We start from the raw sequence: 25049 nt of genomic DNA, 5'->3' as shown, positions 1-25049 counted from the left end.
TTCATCCAGAGAAAACACTAGTTCCGCTTCAGACCTAGGTTCATAACCTGTAGTTCTTCAACAGGGCCGCTAGGTGACAGACTGCATAGATCGCTGAATCAGGAATACGGGAAAGTTTGGCACTTAACCTCGAGTTTTCCCCTGTGTAAAATGGGGGTGCCATCTTCTCTAGGGATGTTTTCAGGATAAAACGAGATAGTTGCAAAGTACTTTGCAAGACGTTGAAATATTATACAAATGCTTGACATTATTACTATGTTATTACCTGCGTGATAAGTCACAACCTCGCTCAATCTGTTTCCCCTTCGGTAAAATGAGAAGGATGCACTTAGGTAGCCTGAGGCCCCACCTCCTGCATTAATTGAGCTCATAGACTAGACCCATGATCTCACGGATATAGAGAACTCCCGTATAAGGAATTCCTTCTACCAATGCAGGGAGAAACCTTCTCTGAAACTTCTAGGTTTGAAAAGTTGACTAGAACATGATTCGATTCCCATTTCTTTGGTTTAGTGGCCACCTTTCTATCTACTCCTACGCCACGTCAAACATCCTCGGGGAGAAGACTGACTCTCCGCCCAGGGCTTTCCCCGATAGGCGGGGCTCAAGTAAACCGGAAAACAAGCCAAGAGGAGTACGGAGTCAGCCCCGCCCCCATTTCCCAAACGGTACTCGTACTTCCTCCTTTTCCTCCAATCAGGCCCTAGAGTCTTCCTCTTCCTTTTCCCGCCCAGTTACTTTGCCTCTGCGCTTGCGCTCAGTCTTCCAGCCCTCTCTCTTCCAGGATGGCTCTAAGGGGCCTTCACGCCCCGAAGGAAAAAGTATTTCCGCTTCCTGCATCATGGCCGGTTGTTGTCCCGGAGATGCTTCCACTCCTACCGGTGGGAAAAGAGTACAATTTGGCAATCGGTTCTTGAGCGATCCGGCCCGTGTTTTCCACCATAATGCCTGGTAAGTCTCCCCCGCATCCTCTTGCCCTCTCCTCCTTTTCTCCAACCTCTGCCTCTTGTCCATGTCGCCATGGAAACTGCTCTAGGGGGCAGCCAGTCTCTCCGTGGCCGGATCACATGCTGCCCTTCCGGCATCCCTCTTTTCTTTGGCGGCCCTTCAGCCTTGCAGGATGGTGCGGGGAGAATGGGCCTCCTGGGCCCTTGAAACACACGGTTCTTTTCTCCTACAGGGACAATGTGGAGTGGTCGAAAGAACAGGAGGCGGCGGCGGCGAAGAGAGTGCGGGAGAACAGCGCCCAGCGCGTGCCGCCCGAAAAGCAAGGTGCTGCAGAGCCCCGGAGCTCGGACCCCCCCGAGGGTTCTGTAACTTAGAAGGTCGTGGCGAGGGCCGGCTAGGAGCTTACTTGTGGTTCTGTTTGTCAATTACATTTTCATCTGGTTTGGGAAACAGGGTTTCGTGCTTCTTATTATAGAGTTGTAGTCATTTACTATAGAAAAGGAACTTGTCTTGTTATATTTTTGTGTTTCCACCTGTGTCCTAAAGATCTCATTTTCAGCTTTTATCCCAATTCAGTTTTGAGATATCTCCATTAACAAGCATTTATGCTTCTAGGGATACAAAGAAAGCTGCTTTTCTGTGGCCATTTCCTTAGATACAAATTAATGTGATTTGATTTAGTCATTTGAACAAACTGCTTTGAAAATGTATTTCCTTCTAGGTACTTGGATTGTGAGTGGGAAATCACAACAGGTATTTATTAATTCTTTAGATCCCAATCAAATAAGGGGAATGGGGTAATTTTTATACTTTATTTAGTATCAGAAGAGCTATCTGTGTTCAAATTTGAAATATCCTTTGAAAATAGGATGAAGAACTTTCACTTTCTCTCCTTCATAATCTCTTTCCCCCAGGGGAAACCCACCAGATGAATATTCATCCAATTATCCTCTCCAAAAATAGTTCTCATTTTCTGTTTTAAGCCTATCTCCGGGGCAGCTAGGAACACCAGCCTTGAATTCTGGAGGACCCAAGTTCTACTGTGGTTGCCGACACTTAACACTTCCTAGCTGTGTGACCCTGGGCAAGTCACTTAACCCCAGCCTCAGGAAAAAATAAATAAGTAAGACTATCACCTCTTTGGTAGTAGGTGCATAATGTGCTTAATTTTCAGTCAGAGTTTGTCAGTGCATTGATCAGTGCCTTTCAAATTTTGGGGGAAATAGAATGTTATGTTAGAGCAGGCTTTTACCATCAAACCCTTGAAGGAAGTTGAATCAAAAAACTTACCTAGAAAAGTTCTACCAGACAGGTAAAAAGTTTGAAGATAAAGATGAAACTAAATAAAAAAAGGAAGAGCATGATTAAATAAGTTTAGGGCATCAGTGCAATATCCTTTGGGTTAATATATTGTGTGATAGAGCAGAAAATCAAATGCCAGGGCTTCCCTAAAGAAAAATCACTTTTTCTGCATCCACTTTTTTTTTTTTTTTTTTAATTCCATGTCCTTTCATTTAGTAACTTTTTATTACGATCATTTTTTACTTTAACCAAAGTTCCACTGTCTGTGTCTGAAGTGACTTGGGGACCTATTAATTTGAAAAAGTATTAGGGGAAGTCTTTTATTTCTATAAATCAGATATCAATATTTAGAAAGATGAATTGTTATGGCAGATTTGTTTTGAAAAAAAGATGACTTGTACACCTGAAAGTACTATATACGTATTAGTTTAAATTGTCTTTTTCTCTTTACAGTTGAGTTTGAGGTCAATGCACATGAATACTGGAATAACTTCTACAAAATCCATGAAAATGGATTTTTCAAAGATAGACACTGGCTTTTTACTGAATTTCCTGAATTGACTCCTCACCAGAATCAAAGTGACCTGAAGAGCTTGCTGTTAAAAGACAATGGCCATGAAATCATTGAAAACAAAGGCTGTAGAGATGGGTCTGGATTTATAGTTTCTAATATTCAAGAGCAACACTGGGCTTCTTCACAGAGCCTTGATCATGAGAAACAGAAGCATTTCATAGATGAAGCAACTCAAAAACTGTGTCATCTGGATATATATACTGATGACTTTCCTGGTTCCTCAGCTACCTACCGCATACTAGAGGTAATGCTTATTTATTACACCACAGAAAACTGCAGATTGAGGACTGCTGCTATCTGATGATGGCAGTGATAAAAATTAACCAAGCTTAAACATCTGAGTTGACACTCATATCACTCTCTTGTGTTTGGGATCTTTTGAAACAAGTGACCCAGACAGGACCAGATCAAAATTTTAGAGGTAATTCCACTCTGGAGTAGACTACTTTCAAATGTATTGTGTTCCCAAAAGTCTTAATGCAATTGTAAGCTATTCAAACTTTAATAGCATAATTTTAAAACTATTCAAATTTAACAGTTTTAAAGTTAAAACTGGTAAACATCTCTAGGGCAGGATGGAAGGGAATAATGGGGAAAAAAATTTAGATGAAAATTTTTATTATATATTTGAAAGGAATAGGAAGTTGTAAATAATAGATTTGTGGTTTTGTATGCAATCATTTTTTTTTAATTACAGTGTTTTAGAAATACTTGGTTTATTCCATAAATTTAAATAAATAAAAATTTAAGAAAAAATCTGTAAGACTCTTGGACTAAACTAAATTGAAACCAGATTCAGGAAACATTTTTTGCTCCAAAAAGGTCATTTGTTTCTGTAAATTCTATTGATATTGTGTTCTTTCCATCTCCTACCTGCTCTTGCGGTCAATTTCAAAGTCAAGTTCGGCTTCATCCTACTAGAACTTTGTGGTCTAGACCACCAGATGTTATTAACTAAAGTGATATTACAATAGAATTCTATGTTATATTATCTCAGTTATGTAAATGGTTCCAAGATAGTGCTGTCCTGCAATGTTAAATCCTAAAAAAAGTAAAAAAAAAAAAAAAAAAAAGCCTTGTAGTAATGTCTGTCCCCTACTATATATACTTCTAAGAACTTAAAAGGTATTGTTAAAGTTCCCCAGGTATTGGTAAAATTTCATTTAAATTGAACAATGAGTGAAGAGAGATCCTAGAGTTGAGAAATTTATGAAGTAATTTATATATATAACTCCCAGTACCCAACACTTCATAACACTGACCAAAAATACTTGCAAAAAAATTTCAGTTCACAGATCAAAGCATACAATTTTCACAGATGTTAATTTGCTTTTTTTCTCATATGACAACATTCAACATTCGTTTTATTTCCATTTCATGAAAACCTATGTAATAAATCCTACACATAATTTTCAAAGAAAAAAAATTAAATGTAGCTTCCTAGGGATTTTTCTGTTAGATTATGTTTCTGATTCTTAATGAAAATTATTAGAAAAATAGGATTTATTTTAGAATCAAATTTATGGAGCTCACTCTAGTCCATAAAGTGAAAGATAATTTCATACTATTCTATAGCAACTCTTTTTGCCTAGAGAGTGTGTATTATTGTACTCTTGTCTTACTTATTTTCAATACCTAATGTCAAATTGTTGTTTAATAATCAACTTTCAGAGGTGGTAATTATATTTGCCTGAAGTCAGTGAATAGTGGTGGAAAAAAAATAGACAAAAGAAAAAAGACTTCTTACAAGCACATTGTAATTATAATGAGTAAATTAGTAGAATAATTGGAAACTTATGAATAACAGTATTTCCTTCTGCAGGTTGGCTGTGGTGTGGGAAACACAGTCTTTCCCATTTTGCATACTAACAAGTAAGTGTTGTGAAGTTTAAATATTGATAGCAAAGTGAGTTCATTTTCATTGTCCTAATACAGTTTTGCATGTTCAGAAATTAGTGTTATCTTAATATGTCATGCCTTTAAAGCAGAGATTCTTCCCTTTACTGTATTATGGGCCCCTTTGGCCCTCTGGTGGAGCCAATAAAAAAAATCCCTTCTCAAGTTTACATTTAAAATTTAAAACAAGCTATGTAGGATTGCAAAAGAAATTGATTATATTGAAATATAGTTGTCAATATTTTAATGCCTCTATCCTGTAGCTCCCCAAATCAAAAGATTTCTTAACATAGACATCTAACCTAAGGGTCAACTACCATAAGTAGAGTTGATAAAGACTGTTCCCTAATTTGCCCCTTCCACATTTATCACAAAAGTGTAAAGAATCGATTTTCTTTCCTTCAGACTTTTGTCCTCTATATATTTCAGATCTCAAAAACCATATATGCTAAAGCCCCTAGAAGAAACACACTCATTTGTATACTAGTCGAATCTGAAGCATATTCTAACTAGATTATGCTGATTTTTTAAAATCATATTCCTTATATGCTAATAAAGGAGGACTAGCTGAACAAAGAAAATTAAAGTCACTGCTTTCTAAGAAATTAAGAGGTCACCATCAGATTGATAAACTGAGTTATCATCATGTAAAAATTGTCTATCATAACTCATTAAAGTTTTTTGCAGGAAAAAAGAGGACCTAAGAATGAGTGAGAAATACAATGCTGCATTTTGATTTCACTAGGAAACTATTAAAGAGAGCAAGTAATTATAATTTAGTTATGATTTGTAATATTTAAATACAGATCTAGATACAGATCTAGAATATTTAATTTGCACTGCCTTTTGAGCATGAGGAATATTTGGCTTGAATGTTAAGTGTTTTATGGATTTGAGTTAAATGGATTTTAGTCATTGTTAATTTGAATTGCAATTGTAATGAAAGGACAAAAAGGTAACTAATGTTTTGGAGTGACCTGTAAACTATAGATGTGTAATATAACAAACACCCTAAAGAGAATTGCTCTGATTGTTATCTACCCTACAAGTTAACTTGGTCCTACAAGGACACAAGACTTCAGAGATTATAAACAAGAATTTTAATCATAATAGAACATAATACCGATAGTAAGTAGTTTGCATCTGCTGCCATCACATGTATCAATTCTCAAAACCCTAGTAAGGGTAAAAGATCAAGTGGAAATTTTGGCCAGCTTATCTGCTGCTGTGTCCCTTTTCCTTCTCTAACTTATAATTGTATATTAAATAGAAATATAGTATCTAACAATTGGTGGTCAAAACAAAACATTTCATTTCTATTTCTTTTGCTTATTTTAGTGACCCAGGACTCTTTGTATATTGCTGTGACTTTTCTACCACAGCTATAGAGCTTGTCCAAGTAAGTGGAATGTTACCTATCATCAACTTTGAGAGAACAGATGAATTTGTTATATCCAAGGAACTTTATCATGTTATTTTCATACTAAGGCTTCAAAATTAAAAAAAGACTTTTATTCTTTATAGAATATATAATCTTTTTATTTTATTTTATTTTATTTTTTAAATTCATTTTTCCAAATTATCCCCTCCCTCCACTCCCTCCCCCCGATGGCAGGTAATCCCATACATTTTACATGTGTTACAATATAACCTAGATACAATATATGTGTGTAAATACCTTTTTCTTGTTGCACATTAATTATTAGCTTCCGAAGGTATAAGTAACCTGGGTAGATAGACAGTAGTGCTAACAATTTACATTCACTTCCCAGTGTTCCTTCTCTGGATATAGTTATTTCTGTCCATCATTGATCAACTGGAAGTGAGTTGGATCTTCTTTATGTTGAAGATTTCCACTTCCATCAGAATACATCCTCATACAGTATTGTTGTTGAAGTGTATAGTGATCTTCTGGTTCTGCTCATTTCACTCAGCAACAGTTGATTTAAGTCTCTCCAAGCCTCTCTGTATTCCTCCTGCTGGTCATTAAAATATATAATCTATTCAAATGTTTACTGAGTAAGTTAGAACTCCCATTTGCTAAATGGTGTGTTGCCATAGGAAAAAACATGAGATTATTTCTGCTATTAACTCAATGCCTGGCTTTGATAAATCATCAAACATTGATTAAGCACCTATTTTGTGCCAGGTACTATACCAGCCTCTCTGGGCCTCATTTTAACTTTATAAAATTTCACTAGGAGTGCCTGTTATGTTCACAACTCTTGCAAGAGAACGAAAAATATTCCTGTATTCAAGAGTTTACAATCAAGTAATACAGTTTAATAGCAAAAGGCATCTTATCTTTTTTAATAGCTAAATAATTCTGTATTTACCATATGGAAACTGACAAAAAAAGTGTCTTAAAAGTCTTAAGAACAATTCATTCTTTTTTAGCCTTGAACATTTTCACATGTACTCTTAAAATCCTAAGAAGCAGATGTGCTACTTCATTTACTGAGCTATCATCTTTTTTTCTAGGTCTCACTTCCTGCTATAGTAAGTGCATCATTGGGTCAGATAATCAAATTAGGAAGCTAAAGGAGTTTGGTCTGGGTATTGCCAATGCATACTTAGTGGTTTCCTTTACTCCCTTACTCAGTCCATACAACACCAAGTTCCCAAAGTTACAAGCAAAACATTTCTTCTAACCATTAGAGAAGCAACATGGCAAGGTAGAGAGCCAGCCTGGATTCAAGTCCTCCAAGTATGTTTACTGTGTGACCCCGGGCAAGTCACTTTTCACTGTTCTAGGCAACTCTCTTATATTGTATGTCATTGAAAAATGCTGACCTTTCTTTGTAGACAGTCTTCTCCCCAAGGAGTTGCATTTACCAGTGAATTCACAAGTCGTCTCCCTATCCCTGTAAGCAGTAGAGCAATCATTCAGCAGATAATCATTGCATTTCCAGCAAGACATGCTTCTCAAGGTTATTAACATTTCCACCTTTTTTTCCTTATTGAAAATTTTGCAACAGACAAATTCAGAGTATGATCCTTCTCGATGTTTTGCCTTCGTTCACGATCTGTGTGATGAGGATAAGGATTACCCAATACCCAAGGAGAGTCTTGATATCATTATTCTCATCTTTGTCCTTTCATCAATTGTCCCAGACAAGTAAGTCTTAGATTTTTCTGAAATAGGGAGCTATTTAGTGGGTCACAAAAATGAAATTCTGCTGTGATCATGTCATCTATATAAAACATAATATATTTGTGGATTTTCAATTTAAAATTTTATCTATAGGAGGCAATGAGAATGTGTGTGTGTGTGTGTGTGTGTGTGTGTGTGTGTGTGTGTGTATTTCCTTCTCTTCCCCCCCTCTCAGGCAATTGGGTCACACAGCTAGGAAATGTTAAGTGTCTTGGGGTCAAATTTGAATTCAGGAGTTAGGGTTATTTCTTAGCAATTGTCATTTCCCCCTTTAGCTTCTGCTGGAACCATGGAAGAAACTACAAAATCCATTAACATTTGTCTTTTTTACAATTCAGTCATAAAACTTTGCCCTATGTCATCAACCAGATTAAGCAAATGAATGAAGCAATTTGTAAACTATAAACTATAAAGCATCATATACCTAGAAATCCAGTCTTAAAGTCATTAAGAGCTGGGATCAAGCCTAACCTCTTGATGCGAGCTAGATATATGATACTCAGACTTGGCAAGTTAGTTAACCCATCAGTGAATCAGACAATTCTCTTAAACTACAAATTGCAGAGTAGTTGTCAATAATGAGTAGGGGGTAGAAAAGGAGCGTTCCATACTAGGAATAACCCACACCAGTAAAATTACAAGTCCAAACACCAAAATAAATTCAGTTTTCCTAATTAAACTCTTAAAGAAGTTTAATCATAATCTTTTTATTCAGTCATCTGTTGACATGGGAAAGTGATGACCAATGTCATTTTCATAAGTGAATTTCATATACTTTTGTTTCCTGCTTGTCTCTGCCCCTTCTTTCCTGCCTCCACTGCCCCATGTACATACTCCTTATACTCACTCATTCATTCTCTTTCACACATACACCCATATCTTCCCCCTTTTAAAAAAGCTTCTTAGCAGGAATGTTAAAACACCTTAATGAGTAGAATACTCCTGAACCTCAATTACCAACAAAATAAGTAGTAGGCTGCTGGAATGGATTTTATAGATTCTTCTCTCAGGTATCCTTCACAATTCCTTTAACATTAATACCTATGACTACCTTATGATTACATAATCTTTCCCTCCTTTTTTTCCTTCCTCATTCCTCCAGGGTGTCATTAAAGTACCTTAGCTTCATTCTTTTGTGTCTTGACTACTTTTCTATGTTTAATAACATTTTCTTCAGTTGCAAAATCTCTTAAGATTATGTTCTAATTTAGTTGATAGAAGATAAGATAGGATGCATAGTTATAGGAGAAGTTTTCAGGAATGAGAAAAGGAACACTAGTTGGTTAAATGGGAGGACATCAAAAACAATCTTTATTTCATCTTTTTTTTTTCCTCTGGGGCTAAATTTTCTGTTAGTCAAATTTACCTACAGCAATTTAGTGGCTATTAAAGTATCATTATATTGAGCATAAGGTACCATACTAGATAGACCTAATAAATGTTTTTTTGATTAAGTAGAATTGAAAAAACAGCTGGTGCTGAACAAGCAGCTTATAGCCTAAAAGAGTAGAATTGATAACAGTACAGCATTATGAGAAAAGTAAAAGAGAGAGAGCATTAATTATCTCAGGATCAAAGAAAGATTTCAGAAGAAATAGGCTAACCTTTGAGGAAGATTTTATGTTTGACATATTAACTAAGGTCCTAGCAAAACATCCAGATAGCACCAGATATGTAAATTTAAGTGTCATTAATTTAGAGATGGTCATGGAATACCTGGGAACAAAGGAAGAAAGAATAAAGAAGATGACCAAGGACAGATCAGGGAAACAAGAGATGGAGGACTATTGCAGAGGATACTAAGAACTGTCAGGTAAAAGAACAGAGCTGTATTCATATGAGCCAGGAGAAGAAAGAATATCCTGAAAAGGGTGTGGTCAGTAGTCTGAGGGATTCTTGGTATCTTAATATGCTTTAAAAATTTTACAAATAGTTGACCCATTAAAGATGTTTGGCATTTTATTTTTTTTCTTTCCACATAATTCAAAAATAAAAAGGAGAATAAAAGTATAGGATACTAGCTAACAGGCATGGTGGTATCTAGTGTGGATTTGTTTTTTAAGAATGGGAGACATGGGTATGTTTATAGGCAGCAGGGAAGGAGCTGGTGTGTAGAAGATTATTAAAGTTTAGAAAATGAATGATAGAAGGTGAAGATGAACCGTGATGAAGTCAAGAGAACATTTAGAGGGGATGTCCTTGTCAATAAGAAGAGTATCTCATTAAAGACTTATGAGGGAATAGTAAGAGACAATATTAAAGGAAATGTGAAATGAGAAAGTAGGACAGAGAGCTCTCAGTAAATAGCCTCAGTTTCTTTTGGTTAACAGGGAATGAGGAACTCAGTATATGATATAAAGAAAGGAGTAATGTGCTGCTTGAAAACAGGTATCATGTCTACCTTCAGTCTTCTCCAGATCAAATATTACCAGTTCTCATCCAGTCCTCTCATGGCATGGATTTAAAGGCTTTCAAATGTCCTTCCTTTAATGTGCCACTCAGAACTGACCACAATATTCCAGATACAGTTTGTTGGTCATGACAGTGTACAGTAGGATTCTCATTCCTAAATGTACAGTTTATTTCCCATTGGTTGAATAAGATAATGGCTGCTTTCCAAAGCATAATACTAGGGATTCCTATAAATTTTAATCAAAAAAGGTGGTATTTTTAATCTCTTTGCTTCTCATCTCATTTGGTATCTTGGGAATCCACCTTAATTTGGACTCGTGGCTCTCTAACCGTTGAGCATAATAGTCAATATTTTTGACTTTGGTGCTATCTTGGTTTAACCTTTCTGAAAAGAAATTTCCATTGCTAATACATTCAACCTGTCTTTTGTATAATTATCACTGACTCCAGATATTCTGCAGTTGAACTTTAGATATTTTTAAATTAATTTAACCTCCTTATCAAAGCATTAATTTTGAATTGAAGCTTAAGCTGGTTATAAAGCATTTAAACTTTCTCATATTTTAATCTTTTGATTCTGTTATGGCAAAATTAACTATATCATTTCACTTATATATGACAACTAAAATTCTCTGAAACAGCAATATGTGCTTCATATAAGATTATATATCTGTAAGATATTTATTCCTGTTTCTGATGTATGGTAGGAATAGCCAAACAAGACATGAAACTTATGGGTATGATAGGTTTGGATGTAGGCCAAGAGTTGAGTATACTACTGCCAGGAGGCAAAGTAAGTAAGGGCTTTAGAAACTCTTAAAACAAGACAGAGGCCAAGTAATTTATGGTTTATCAGTGTCAGGTGTATACCATGAGTTTGAATATCAAGTAATATATCAATAGAAGGTAGGGAGATTTGTTATTTTTTGTTGTGGGGACAAGTCAAAAGCTTAGGAGCCAGAAAATTAGTCAAGATAGATTAAACAAGAAAGCCTCAGGCTTTAAGGTAAAGGATCAGCAATCAAGACTATCAAGACAATGACCTAAGTAATCAGAAGCAATCAAAGTAAATCTTATCCTAAGGAAGAATCCTGTTATCCTGCAACTTCTTTTTATGCTTCCTGCTGGATAACCTTGGGCAAACTGGTATATTTAGGAAATAATTTGCAACAAGAGAAATGTTTATCTGTGCACCCTGATTCTGACTAGATCAGAGACAAAAAATAAAACTAGAAATGATCGTATTATAAAGCAATTCTGTTATATTTTTTAAATTTTGAATGAAGAGAATGTCCTATCATTAGAGAGAACTTCATTTTCTTTATTGCCTTTTTCCCCTTTCCTTCACTTGCCCAGGATGCAGAATGCCATCAACCGACTAAGCTATCTCCTGAAACCTGGAGGGATGATTCTCTTGCGAGATTATGGCCGTTATGACATGGCTCAACTCCGATTTAAAACAGGTATTTGAGGACATTTAAATTTTAAAATTTCAACTACTAGTCTGTTCTGTTCTATTCTAGAACCTATCCTATCTTTCATAGGGGAAAAGAGCAGAGATTTCAGAAGACCCTGTAGAGCCAAGAAAGAATGACATTCTCTGCCTAAGAAAAATATCTTCTTGCACAGCTATTAGTAATCGAGTGTTTTCATATAAAAGAGAAACATTAGCCACGTGATCTTAAACACATATTAATATCTTCTTCAGGTCGATGTTTGTCTGAAAATTTTTATGTGAGAGGTGATGGTACCAGAGTTTACTTCTTCACACAAGGTATGATAATGTTTTCAATTTTACCCTGTTACCCATAAACTCCTTTTACTCTCATAACTTAAACAGACCTCAAATATTACCAAAAAAACACTATAATTGTTTAGTAACCCAAGAACTCCAGGCAGAAGGTGAAAACAAATGTGCTGACAGATCATTTCTAATGTGATAACATTTTAGGGGAAGCATTCTGTGCCACTAGTATTAACAAATGTCATCTTAAGCAGCTATTGGTGCTACTCCTACCATCATCATCAGCTTGTTGTTTTTCTCTGTCCTCTTCCTCAGACTCATTTTTTCTTGTTTTTTACTCTCTTTTCCCTTTCCTCCTCTGCCCTTCTTTCTATTCATTTGTCTATTCTTTTTTCCTTCAATATTCCCTTCTTTTACTCCTCCACATATATATATATATATATATATATAATCTCCTGATTACCCACAGGTATTGGTCAGTTCTGATTTGGACCTTGAGAGTGCCAACTTTTCATAATTTTAAGTGGGCTATGAATTCTCCATATATTGGCTAACATGATGCCCTGCCTCCATAGATAGCCATTTTCTTTAAATTATTAGCTAAGCAATAGTGAAATTTCTTTGCTTTGCATATCTCCTACTTCCCAGAACTTTTCATATACCCTTGTCCCACAGTTAATGAGATGGTTACAGTAGCAAAATGGGACATGAGAATTTAACCTCACCACCATTCTGGGAAATTTTATTTCTACTTTAGCCTTCCTTCTCAATCAGTTTCCCTTTACCCAAATGTTTGATCAGTGTTCTAGATAATCAAGATGGAAGGGGAGGCAGCTAGTTCCCTCCTTTGCCAGCCTCCTGGTACAAAACTTGACAGCTCCTTAGTCTTCTCTTACTTCTAAGCTGAAAAACAATTCAAAGGATAGAGGATCTGCACAGAAAATCTGTCAGAGGACATGATATAGTCAGAAGCTCTGTCCTCCAAATGGCCTAAACAAAAGCTTTTCCTCCTTCCATCTGCATTGACTTGTATCAAGTTTCCTTGTCTATAAAACAAGATCTCTTAAGGTCCCTTCCAGCTTTTAAAATTATGATTCTTCAGAGACTTCTTTGTTGTACTTTGACCAGTCACACCCAGTAGCCTCATAAATCATACTCTGCCATATCTTTTTCCTAGTTAAAAAAAGTTACACTTTTTATAGGGATAGATATGCATGTATAGTGAAAGCATTTAAAGTGTTGTACTTTGATAATGAAACACTCTTAAACTAAGGCTTCATTATCTTTACTACTGATCTTTTGTGCTACCACCTACTAAGGAAAAAGAATTTTTTAAAAAACTTGAACCTTCAGATCTAAACCTAACCTCATATTCCCATTCCATGTGCCAGGTCTTCCATGATATATCACTGCACATAACTGTCTTTCAGCCTTTTTGGATGTAAAACTTTTTTTTTTTTTTTTTTTTTTTATTGCAGTATAAAGTATTAGAAAGTTAAAGCAATACATGAGTTTGTAAATTATAGGAGCAGATTCTGCTCAGCATTACATTTCATGAACTATTTGCTTATGTACTACATTTTATAAAAAGCCTTTCCTTATCTCCCTTAGTTCAGTCTCAAGTAGAATGTAAGCTCCTTCTGGGCAGGGACTGTTTGTCATATAATTCCTTTTATCTGCACCACTTAGCACAGTGCACATAGTAGACAGTAAATGTTTGCTAAATTGAATTGAAATATCGGCTGGTTTTTCTGATTTTTGCATGTTTGACACTTGTCTCCCCAACCTATGCTATCCCTCTTGGTCCCAGTATTTTTTTTTCTATGAGGCAGTTAGAGATTAGTGACTTGCCCAGAGTCACTTAGCTAATAAATATCAAGTGTCTGAGGCCAAATTTTAACTCAGGTCCTCCTGACTGTAATCCCAGTTCTCTCCCCACTGCAATACCTCACTGCCCTCCTAGTCTTTTGGCTAAGGTAGTCTTCTGGACTGCAGTTATGATTCGAGTTTCAAATCAAAATTGTCATTTGGGAGACAAACTAATTGTTATCATCTATATTCTACAATCCCCGTATTTTGAATTCCTTGAGTATAAATACCCCCAATTTATAAACATCCCCTCTTCAGCTCCTAATTTTTGATCCTTTAAAAGATCTGTTCCCCCTTATCTGTCTTTACCTTTTTTCTCTCTGCTAGTCTCTTTTTTTCTGTTGGTTGCTCTGTTTCCTTTGCCATAATAAAGATTTAATTTACAATTACAATGAATGCATTTACACAAATTTTACACGTTTATAGAATTTATACATGGTTTTACTCATCTCATCCAAATAAGAGTATACTTAAAGCAGTGATCTCCAAAATGGGACCGGTGAGTTAAAGAGTGGGAAGGTGAGTGGCATCCCACCCTGTTGAAAACAAATCCAGGGGACTTATTTCTAAAAAGCCATCTCTATCCTTTTCCCCTAAAACTTCCCTATACTATCCTCAGCAGGGCATGTGGAGCTTTGAGTCCAGAGGACTTCCCGGCAAGGCAGATGATAAGATCTGTTCCCCCCCCCCCCCCAAAAAAAAAAAAAAAAATTTTGTCCTTGGTGACTCCCAGACTGGTGTGATGTGAGCAGTCATACTGCTTTTCCTTCCCAGCAGCCCAGTGGGGCCAACAGAACTGAAGTTGGAATAGTGAAGGAAAGTAAGAGACAGGAAGAGCACTTTCCTCTACTGTGCCTTGTATACTAGTCTTCCAAACTTCCCTAATACAACATCAACAGTATTTTATCTTTTTAATAATCCAGGTTCATAACCTAGGTGACATCTTAAACATATATCTAGTCATTTTTCAAATAGTCATTTCCAGCTCCACATACGACTACAGATAGCTAGAAGGGACCTTAGAGACCATTAAGTCCAATCCCCAAATGCTTGAGACATATTTGGATCCAAATCTTCTTTCCAAGTCTAATGTTCTGTTGACTTTTCTTCTTTCTTCTTCCCCTTTTTCATATAATCATCACCCTAGTTTAGCTCTCACCACCTAATTGCTTATCCTTTGCAATAGAGTCCTAAGCAGTCTGTCTCCCTGCCTCTTGTCTTTCACATCTCCAACATATTGTCCACACAGCTGCTAAAGTGATTTTTCCCCTACTCCTAAGGTGTCCCTATTTAGGTCTCCCTATTGCCACTAAAATCAAGCATTATGTCATTTATCTCATTTTAAAAAAAAATTAATGCTGCAATAGTATATGTATTTAATTGTAAATAAGCACATAATGGAAGTGCACAATCCAGTCTTTTGGAGCCCATTGAGTTAGCATGTTTATATTTGCAGAAGGAATAGCAGACATTTCATCATAGGAAAATCATAAGCGTTTAGGTTAATATGAGGTAGGGCAGACTGAATGTTTTTTTCTGTTGAACAAACAATTTTGCCAATATTATCTTTCCTAAACCAGATGAACTAGATACACTATTCACTACTGCTGGATTGGAAAAAGTTCAGAACATGGTGGATCACCGCCTTCAAGTAAACAGGGGAAAACAGCTGACAATGTATCGAGTTTGGATCCAGTGCAAATACCGCAAACCCTTTTCCCCAAACACAAGCTAAAAGGACAACATCTTTTCTTGTTAGACATTGGAATGAGTTCTGCACAAGTGTTATGTTTCTGTGCCTTTTTTATAATAGAGGATTTCTATGATTACAGGATTTGGAATCACCTTCTTGTGGAATATTTTGAGCATCTTATAGATCAGAAAGCTTTCAGTTTGATATTTTTAGTTAAAATCCTTATTTGAGTACTTCTTTTGACTTTGTATGTTTGCAAAGTGTTTTAGGACTGATTTTATTCTTTTTCTGTTTTCTTGGCCTGATGTCTTAATGGAAGTCTTACTGTCTCATAAAAATTGAAAAACAAAAAAATCTTGAAATATGTAAACTCCAAAAAGTTAATTTACAACAAACCTTCATCTTAGCCTTAGGCACCATATTTATTGTACTGTGTCCTAAAATTAAGTAAGATAAGATACTGGGCCAAATTGTCTGCCATCGGATTTTTTTTTTTTTTTTTTTTTAAGAAAATGAACGAATTGTCCATCCGTACAAGTATGAATCATCTTTGAAGCACCTTCTTGGTCTGATAGTTCATTTTGTTAATGACTTAGTTTGGGAAATAAGAAAAATTGTTCCTATCTTGATTAGTTGACTTGCAGTTTTTCTTCTTTCATCACACTAAATTTATCCTATATTTGTGAAGGTTGAAGCTTGTTGCAATGGAAGACCTTTATACTTGTGTACCTAGTGTAGACCAGATTTTGAATTCTTATTTAGATGGACAGTGTGGACATAAATGAGTTATTTAACTCTTCTAAGCTCATTATATTTATTACCTGTTAAATGAGACAGTGCTGCTTGAGATCCAGGCATAAATTTCCTTTGAGGAAATTTGTAGATGTATTGTAGAGCATGAATCTATTTTGGGGATAATTTTGAGGCACCTCACATTTGTATGACCCTCTGAAGAGATTCTCCATCTAATATTCTTATTCTCTAAGAAGAGATTTCATTACTGCCACAAGAGTCCATCCCACAAAAAAGATTAGGAACCCCAGGACTACTAAAGAAAATAATTTTTTTTATTTGATAACTAATTAGTCTTTTCCTGATGTAGTACCCTTTGCAAGTCAGATCAGTTAGTTTAGAGCTAACATTAGTTTGAATGCATAAGAACTAATATCTGTGTATTATTGTACTCATTTGTTGAAGATCTAAGCAGTGTGGATTTTGTATTTTTTGATTTTTTTACATTTCTAAAATGCTGGTACTTAGCATCTCAATGAGATCATACCTATAATATCTTATAAATTGTGTTTTTAGGGAAAGGTTTGGGCAAGGCAATTGAGGTTAAGTGACTTGCCCAGGATCACACAGCTAGGAAGTATCAGGAGTCTCTGATCAGATTTGAACTCAGATCCTGCTACCCTCCAGATTAATGCTCTATCCACTACACTACCTAGCTGCCCCCCCCCCTTTTTTTTTTCTTTTCATTTAAAGCAGGCCTGGCCTTTTTTGTTGTTGTTGCTGATATGAGTACAAGCAGGTTGTCTAAAGTTTTTGTGGACTACTAGTCTATAGAAGAAGGTTTTCCTGCTTCCTAGATTTCCCAAGTAATCAATCTTCTTACTCCCAGTTTGGAAAACCTACAGGCTGTTTTTAGTTTGTTTTCCTTTTAAGTTAATTTGTCTTAGGGAGGATTGAGTTAGGGGTTTGATTTAGATTTTCCTAATGTATTGTCAGAAATTTCAAGTACTCTATGGAATAGGGACCCAGAGGAAATTTTTATTTGTACCTCCAATGGGTTGTACTTAACTTATAGGGTGAAGAACATGATATACATACATATATAATGAATCCTACAAACCTCACTGTCAGTTGTCAATCAACAAGCATTTACTAATGCACTATTGTTTGGCAGACTGTGCTAAGCTCTGAAAACACAAGGAAAGGCAAAAAACAGTTTGGTGATCAAGGAACTTGCATTATAGGGTGAGGGGATAAGGGAAGCACACCATATATATATGGGTGTGTGTATACACCCCATTAGAATGTGAGACCTTGATCTATAGATTGACCATCAGAGTACATAAAAGATAACTAATTTTAGTAGGTCAGGGGTATATTGGGATAGGAAAAAGTCTCCTATATAAGGTGGCATTTGTCACCTTAAAGAGGCAAAGATGAGATTCAGGATATGGAGAACAACCAGTGCAAGGAACACAAGAGATGGACTGTCACATAAACAGAACAAGTGGGTCATTGTGTAGGGGAGCAAAATAAGATGAGCTGGGAAGGGGTCAGGCTGTAAGAGCTTTAAATGCCCAGTAAAGTATTTAAGGATGGGGAGACAAGGCAGACAAGTAAAATATTTAAGTATTTAAAGTATTTAAGGATGGGGAGACAGGCAAGAAATTAAAGGTTAGATTAAGGATGGGAATGACGATGGCACAATCTGGAGAAGATGATATCAAAGAGGCTATCCCATCAAAGATGAGTAAAAGACAGTGTAATAAACCCACATGGATTTGAGACTTCTTCCAGCTCCCACTTTTCCACATGTGAAAAGCAGTGAATTAGGCAAAAGTTGGGACTCAAGGGTGGGGTTTAGCAAGACAAGATGGATCATGAGACATCAGGAAAGATTTAAGATTAAAATACAGGGTAGAGTTAAATTAATTCACCAAAAGGTCAAAAATAAGAATTGGACAAGAATGTACCAGGTGTGATGAACTGGGGAACAACTAAACGGCTGGAGAAGTGGATGTCATGGACTAGAACCAAGCACAGAGGAGTATAAAATTTAAAGATGGAATGGTAAAAATATTTTTGTCAGATTTAAGAATGAACATGAAATTTGTGTTCACAATCACAAGTCACCAGCCCAATTGTATAACCATCTCTGAAATAGCAGAAATGGTAGAGAGAAGTAGATCCTGGGAATCATATAGATTGAAGAACTGTGAAATTGGGATATTTGAGAAAACATTAATATGTGTGTGCATGTCTTCTGTCTTGTATCAGTACATATTTTGGGGGGTTTAAAATAAACCATTTTTAAAGATTTATACTACTCATTGCTAGACCTGCAAACATGTTACTGTGAAATCTCAGTCAAGTAGATGCATCCCCATCAAAAACTTCCTTACCAGAGGCAGAATTTGTATGAGAAGTAAGGATATATTGTAGGACTTGAGAATGCATTTTTTAATGCCTGTATGCTTATGAAAATTCAGTATGAATGGATAATTGGATCACATTAAAACTGGAAAAATCATCTATTCCAATTTCCTTGTTTTGAAAGTGAGTAAACAGGCCAGAGAGTGAAGGTATCTGACTGAAACTTACACAGATAGTATTTTGTATTCAAAATCAAGTCTTCTGACTCCAAATCCATTGCTTCACCATTTTTAAAAAGATCAAAGATGGAAATTTTTTCTGTAACAAAAACTTGGACTGCATAAGGAGAAACATTCACTCTCTAGAGGAGGAAATTGTCTTCATTGAAAATGAGAAAAATCTGATCACTATAGACATTTTTTTTTCCTATTAGAATGGATACAGGGATATCTTGCCTCATCTCTTAATGGTATGATGAAATAATACATCTAGACAAATTTAAAATAATTTGGCCTATTTTGTTTTATTAAATTTGACTCACTGCTAGGATTGAAAGACTAGTCTCTTCCCTGCTTTCTCATCTTTAGAATCATAGATTTAGGTGTGGAAGGGACCCCAGAGGTTAAGTACCAGTGAACTCTCTTAATAGACAATTTACTGAAGTTCAAAGAAACAAAGCAGGCAGTTAAATAGCATAGTGGATAGAGCATTGTACTTGGAATAAAGATTCACTTTCCTGAGTTTAAATCCAGCCTCATATTTACTAGCTTTGTGTTCTCAACTCTGTCTCAATTCCTCCTTTGTGAAATGAGCTGGAGAAAAGACGTGATGAACCATTCCAGTATCTTTGCCAAGAAAATCCTAAATAGTGTCCCCAGAGTTGCACGTGGGAATAACATGCCCATACAAAGATGATCCATCTTGGATTTGAATTCAGGTGCTCTGAATCCAACACATTATTTCCTTTTGTTCTCTACAATCAGGTTTTTTCTTTTTTAATTTTTATTAGGTATTTGATTATATTTCCCATATATTTTCCCCCTCCTGTGTCAACTTCTCTAATGAAGAAAAACCAGCTCAGCAAAATTAAAAACTTCAACTTTAAGTACAATTTTCTGTACCCATAGTCTCCTATCTATACAAGTCTCTTTGACCATATTAATTTGACGTTTCAGATATGTTCTTTAAAGCTGACTTCCATATATGGTTAGACATTTGTTTTTTTTGTTTTAATGGCCTTTGACTGGATGCAGGGGACTCATAATGCATCAATCTAAATATAATCCTAGCTTTGCCATGATAACTTAGAAGCTGACATTTTTGTATAGGAGTTTGCGTTCCCACAAATTTAATGTTTTTAATCTTCATAATAAACTGAAAACAGGTTCAAGATTTCAGGTCAATTTTTGAGCATAAATATCTAATGATTTATTTAAGTGAAAAGCAACATATGGTCCAAGTATAATCTGAGTATAATACAAGTACATTATCATTTTACAATAGTGCAAGGCAAGTACTATTATTATTGTTTGTTTGGATTCTTAGTACAGGATAAAGAAGCTGCATCCTGACTGAATGCTAATTCCATCTCCAGAACAGGTTTTATACTTGAGATAGGGGAGCCATTTAACTTCTGAAGGTCATATGCTCGTCATCCTGAATTGTATCTGACTGAGAAAATGGTTTCAATGATGACTGTTTAGGAGGAAATTAATTAACTAAGATTACTTGGCAGGTAGAAAAGAAGTAAAATTTGTGTAAAATTTGTGTCATTGAAGCTTGTTTGATATCGAGATGTTAAGTGCAAAAGAATGTTCACAAAAGGATCCATGGAGCCCTCTGACTCATTGATGCATTTAAGTGACTTCCTTGTGCTTCATTGAGAGCCTCTGCCTTTACCTATGCTGTCAAAGGTAATGCATTTATTTGCATAAATGTTCTCCATTTCTCTACAATTAAGCACATGCCCTTCCAGACTTTTGCCACAAGTTTATCTTTGTAAATGTCACTAGAAAAGAAAAAAAAAATCTAATTCTCTTCCTGTTTCCATGTAATTCATTCTCTTGTTTGAAGATGATTTTATTCATGGTGCTTTTTAGCTATAGCTAAAAAGACCAACTTGAGAGACAATCTCTCACATTTATACTCACAAAAACCTTTTCTTTGACTTGAAGCTATCATATGTAATGGGGATAAATTGGAACCATTCCCAATAAGATCAGGAGTGAAATATTAGGAAAACTATCAATGTAATTGGCCATATTAATAATCAAATTAACAAAAACCATATGATCATCTCAATAGATGCAGAAAAAGCATTTGACAGAATCTAACATCCATTCCTATTAAAAACACTTGAGAGTATAGGAATAAATGGACTATTCCTCAAAATAATCAGGAGCATATATTTAAAATAGTAAACATCTTATGCAATGGGGATAAACTGCAACCATTCCTAATAAGATCAGGAGTGAAACAAGATTGCCCACTATCACTATTACTATTCAATATTGTATTAGAAATGCTAGCTTTGGCAATAAGAGTTGAGAAAGACATTAAAAGAATTAGAGTAGGTAATGAGGAAACCAAACTATCACTCTTTGCTGATGATATGATGGTATACTTAGAGAATCCCAGAGATTCTACTAAAAAGCTACTAGAAATAATCCACACCTTTAGCAAAGTTGCAGGATACAAAATAAACCCACATAAGTCATCAGCATTCTTATATATCACTAACAAAATTTAACAGTTAAGAGTTACAAAAAGATTCCATTTAAAATAACTACCGACAGCAAAACAACTGGCATGTATACATATATTGTATTTAATTTATACTCTAACATATTTAACATATATTGGTCAACCTGCCATCTGGAAGGGGGGAAAGAGGGGAAAAATTAGAACAAAAGGTTTGGCAATTGTCAATGTTGTAAAATTACCTATGCATATATCTAGTAAATAAAAACTATTAAAATATTAAAAATAAAATAAAGTAACTACTGATAGTATAAAATACTTAGGAATCTTATCTGCCACAGGAAAATCAGAAACTATATAAGTAAAACTACAATATACTTTCCACACAAATAAAGTCAGATCTAATCAATTGGAAAAATATTAAATGCTCTTGGATAGGAGGAGCAAATATAATAAAGATGACTATTACCTAAACTAATCTATTTAGCGCTATACCAATCAGACTCCCAAAAAACTATTTTAATAACCTAGAAAAAATAACAACAAACTTCATATGGAAAAACAAAAGGTCAGGAATTTCACTTGGAGCTGTAGCTGCAATTTCCAGAATCTCTGCACCAATGCATTGCAGACTCTTACATGGTTAATTTGGCCAGCATGTTGTGACATATAGGTCCCTTTTCCCAAGTTTGGTGGGGGAATTTAACCCACTTTAATATTTGGGCATTCAAATAATGTGTTACAGTTTTCACACATTTTGGTTTGTCATTTAGGAATAGTATTATTGGGATTAATTGAATCATTCACCTTCTGATCCTAATCTCATAGCAAGCCACAGCATCATGGAAGATTTAAAATACAGCCTTTCTTTGAGTATTTGTGAACAAGTACAGCTCAGACTCTTAGAGAAACAAACCTAACATTGTCTATATATTCCTAGTTTTTTATTACTAAGCTGGCGTTTATATATCACTTTAAATTTGTAAGACATATTTCATATGTTCTCTCATTTGACCTAGAACTTAATAAGGTGCCAAATTTTTATTCCTTCTCAACCAATCTCTTTGAATTTACTTATTAAAATATAAATTTCTTCAAGGGGGAATTTTGCTTTTAACTTTAATTTAGCTAGAATTAGCAGCAATGAGACTTTTTGAGATAGGTATTTGGTATCTATGCCATAGGTTACCATGTGCTTGACATAGTGTTTTGTACTTCATACATATTTAGATTATGCAGGCTTTAGATTACACATATATATGCTTACAAATTCAGGGCAGATGGGGATAATTTAAGGCTTTGCATAATCTATTTTATCTGTCCAATCTTCCTATTATATGGAAACAAAGAAATCAAGTCAACAATTATTTTCTAAACACCTTGGTTTAGAAAGGCATTGTGATAAGCTTTGGGGATACAAAGAAAGGCAAAAACAGTCCCGGTCCTTAAGGAATTCACAAATCAATTTGTGAAGACAACATGGAAGCAACTACATACAGACAATCTATACAGAATAAATTGGAGATAATCTCAGAAAGAAGGCACTAGAGTAAGAAGGACTTGGAAAGGCTTCTTAAAGAAGGTGGGATTTTCATTGGGACTTCAATGAAGCCAGGAAGCTGGAGTGAAAAGGAAGAGAGTTCCTGGACAGTGAAAATTCTCAGGAGGTTTGATAAATATTTGTTGATTGTGAGGTCTAGTAATTATGCTCTTCCCCCTACCTATTTCTTTTAGAGTAGAAGAATATTTTCATTATTTTTATAATGTTTCCCTTTTAATATTAACAGCATGAGCTTTATTTACATTATGCAGTAATAAAAGGGCCATATGCAGATGTGTCAGACTATGGGCTTCTTATTCATTTTGTCATATGACAAGCAGTTAGGTGGATAGAACTGTGGATTTACAGTTCAGAAGACCTGAGATTCAAATCCAGTCTCAGACACTTAATAAGCTGTGTGACTCTGGAAAGTCATTTGACATCTGCCAGCCTCAGTTTTCTCTTAAGTAAAGTGAGGTTAATAATAGCCTCCTCCCAGGGTTGTTGAGAGGATAAAAATAAGATAATATTTTCTAAATATTTGCAAATTTTAAAACTGTAAATGTTAGCTATTATTACTATTGTATGTGTATGCCCTGCTATTAAGATATTCTCTAGTCACTAAGTTGCTCTCCTGTGTGGGAGAACATAAGATCTTCTTTGAAGCAATGACCCAAATCATTGGGTCATTAGCATTCTTTCTTAAACACAACTACTTTTAAATGGAAAAAAAAAAAAAAAAGTCCAAATAAAAATGAACAAAAAATTAACTAACAGCAAATTTTCTCCAGCTATAAGAGGATGTGGGGTGGGAGAAGAATATCTAGAGAAATGTCATTTGCCATGGGCATAGGCAAGGATGTGTGTTTTGCTACCCCTTGTGTTCTAAAAAGGTTCAGCAAGGAGACCCAGGCACCTTTTTCCTGTTCTTTGCCCAGCTTCAAGCAGTGAAGGTTGGTACCCTTGTCAGAGGAAACTCTGGTACCAATTAGTTGATGCATCATATCTATCCTCTGAAGAGGGAGACCTTAGGAGGAATCCTTGGCAATATGGTTTGCTAGTCTTAGGCCTACCACCTTCCCACCCTAGAGTAAATTAGGTTCCCAGGACCTAGCAGGCATGCTATATAGGAAGAGTCCTGCTAGAGTTTAGCATGGATATGGACACCCTCTTCACATTCTCTTTTGTTTTTCTTCCCCTGGGTACCTATCCTGTCTCAACACTGATGATGGTTTTAGACTGAGGGAACTCTCATCACCCTCACGATTCCTTCTTCATTCTAGGAAAGCAACCTATTGTAGCAGAAAGATTGGAATTGGAATTAGTGGAAGATGGAAATTTTTATCTGCCAGATCTATGGATAAGGAAAGAATTTATGAGCAAACAGGAGATAGAGAAGATTACAGGATATAAAATGGATAATTTTGACTATAATCAAATTTAAAAGGTTTTGCATAATGCAGCCAAGATTAGAAAGAAAGCAGGAAAGGGGGGAAGGAGGGAGGAAGAGTGGTTTTTATAGCGAGTTTCTCTGATAAAGGACTCATTTCTCAAATATATAGAGAACTGAGTCATGGTTATATAAAGAACCATTCCCCAACTGATAAATGGTCAAAGGATATGAATAAACAGTTTTCACATGAAGAAATCAAAATTATAGTCATGAAAAAATGCTCTAAATTATAACTTTTAATATTTTTTCCTCGATTACATGTATAAACAATTATAACATTTTCTTTGGAATTGTCTTTGCTAATAATTGTCATTGTCTTATTGAGAATAATCAAGTCATTTGCAGTTGACCATCATAAAATATTGCTGTTACTGTGTACAATAATTCATTTCATTTTGCATCAGTTCATGTAAGTTTTCCCAAATTTTTCTGAAAGCATCCTGTTCATTATTTCTTTTTATTTTTTAATGTATTATTCATTAAAACTTAAAAAGAAAATAGAAAAAATTGTCATATGCATAGCAGAAAACAAGGGAGGATTTAAAATATCTAACAAGTTTCCATTTCTAGAAAATGTATATAATAATAGAAGACACTGTATTCAGAATTGTGCATCTTTGCTTCCTTGTAGTTTTCTTTTGTTGTCTACTGTGCATTTT

General features: G+C 35.2%; 1 protein-coding gene across 7 annotated transcripts in view; it reads left to right on the top strand.

The window, feature by feature from the left end:
* The first annotated feature begins 748 nt into the window (after window positions 1-748).
* The window catches only part of METTL2A (methyltransferase 2A, tRNA N3-cytidine), a 35757-nt gene continuing 11456 nt past the window's right edge, over window positions 749-25049 (top strand). Inside the window, exons 1-10 of one of the 7 annotated variants that reach the window (XM_074260940.1) lie at window positions 751-951; window positions 1181-1272; window positions 2704-3068; window positions 4647-4696; window positions 6059-6119; window positions 7699-7838; window positions 9574-9687; window positions 11643-11749; window positions 11995-12060; window positions 15480-19204. In XM_074260940.1, coding sequence (XP_074117041.1) covers window positions 842-951; window positions 1181-1272; window positions 2704-3068; window positions 4647-4696; window positions 6059-6119; window positions 7699-7838; window positions 9574-9687; window positions 11643-11749; window positions 11995-12060; window positions 15480-15634 — 1260 coding nt within the window. In that variant the 5' untranslated portion in view covers window positions 751-841 and the 3' untranslated portion in view covers window positions 15635-19204. Of the gene's footprint in view, window positions 952-1180; window positions 1273-2703; window positions 3069-4646; window positions 4697-6058; window positions 6120-7698; window positions 7839-9573; window positions 9688-11642; window positions 11750-11994; window positions 12061-15479; window positions 19205-25049 lie in introns of those variants that run through there. The other 6 variants (XM_074260941.1, XM_074260942.1, XM_074260944.1 and 3 more) reach the window with 6 other exon arrangements.

This window comes from Sminthopsis crassicaudata, chromosome 4 (assembly GCF_048593235.1).
Source record: "Sminthopsis crassicaudata isolate SCR6 chromosome 4, ASM4859323v1, whole genome shotgun sequence".
NCBI lineage: Eukaryota > Metazoa > Chordata > Mammalia > Dasyuromorphia > Dasyuridae > Sminthopsis > Sminthopsis crassicaudata.
Note: the sequence above shows the minus strand (reverse complement) of the source record. Positions and strands in the feature narration are given on the sequence as shown.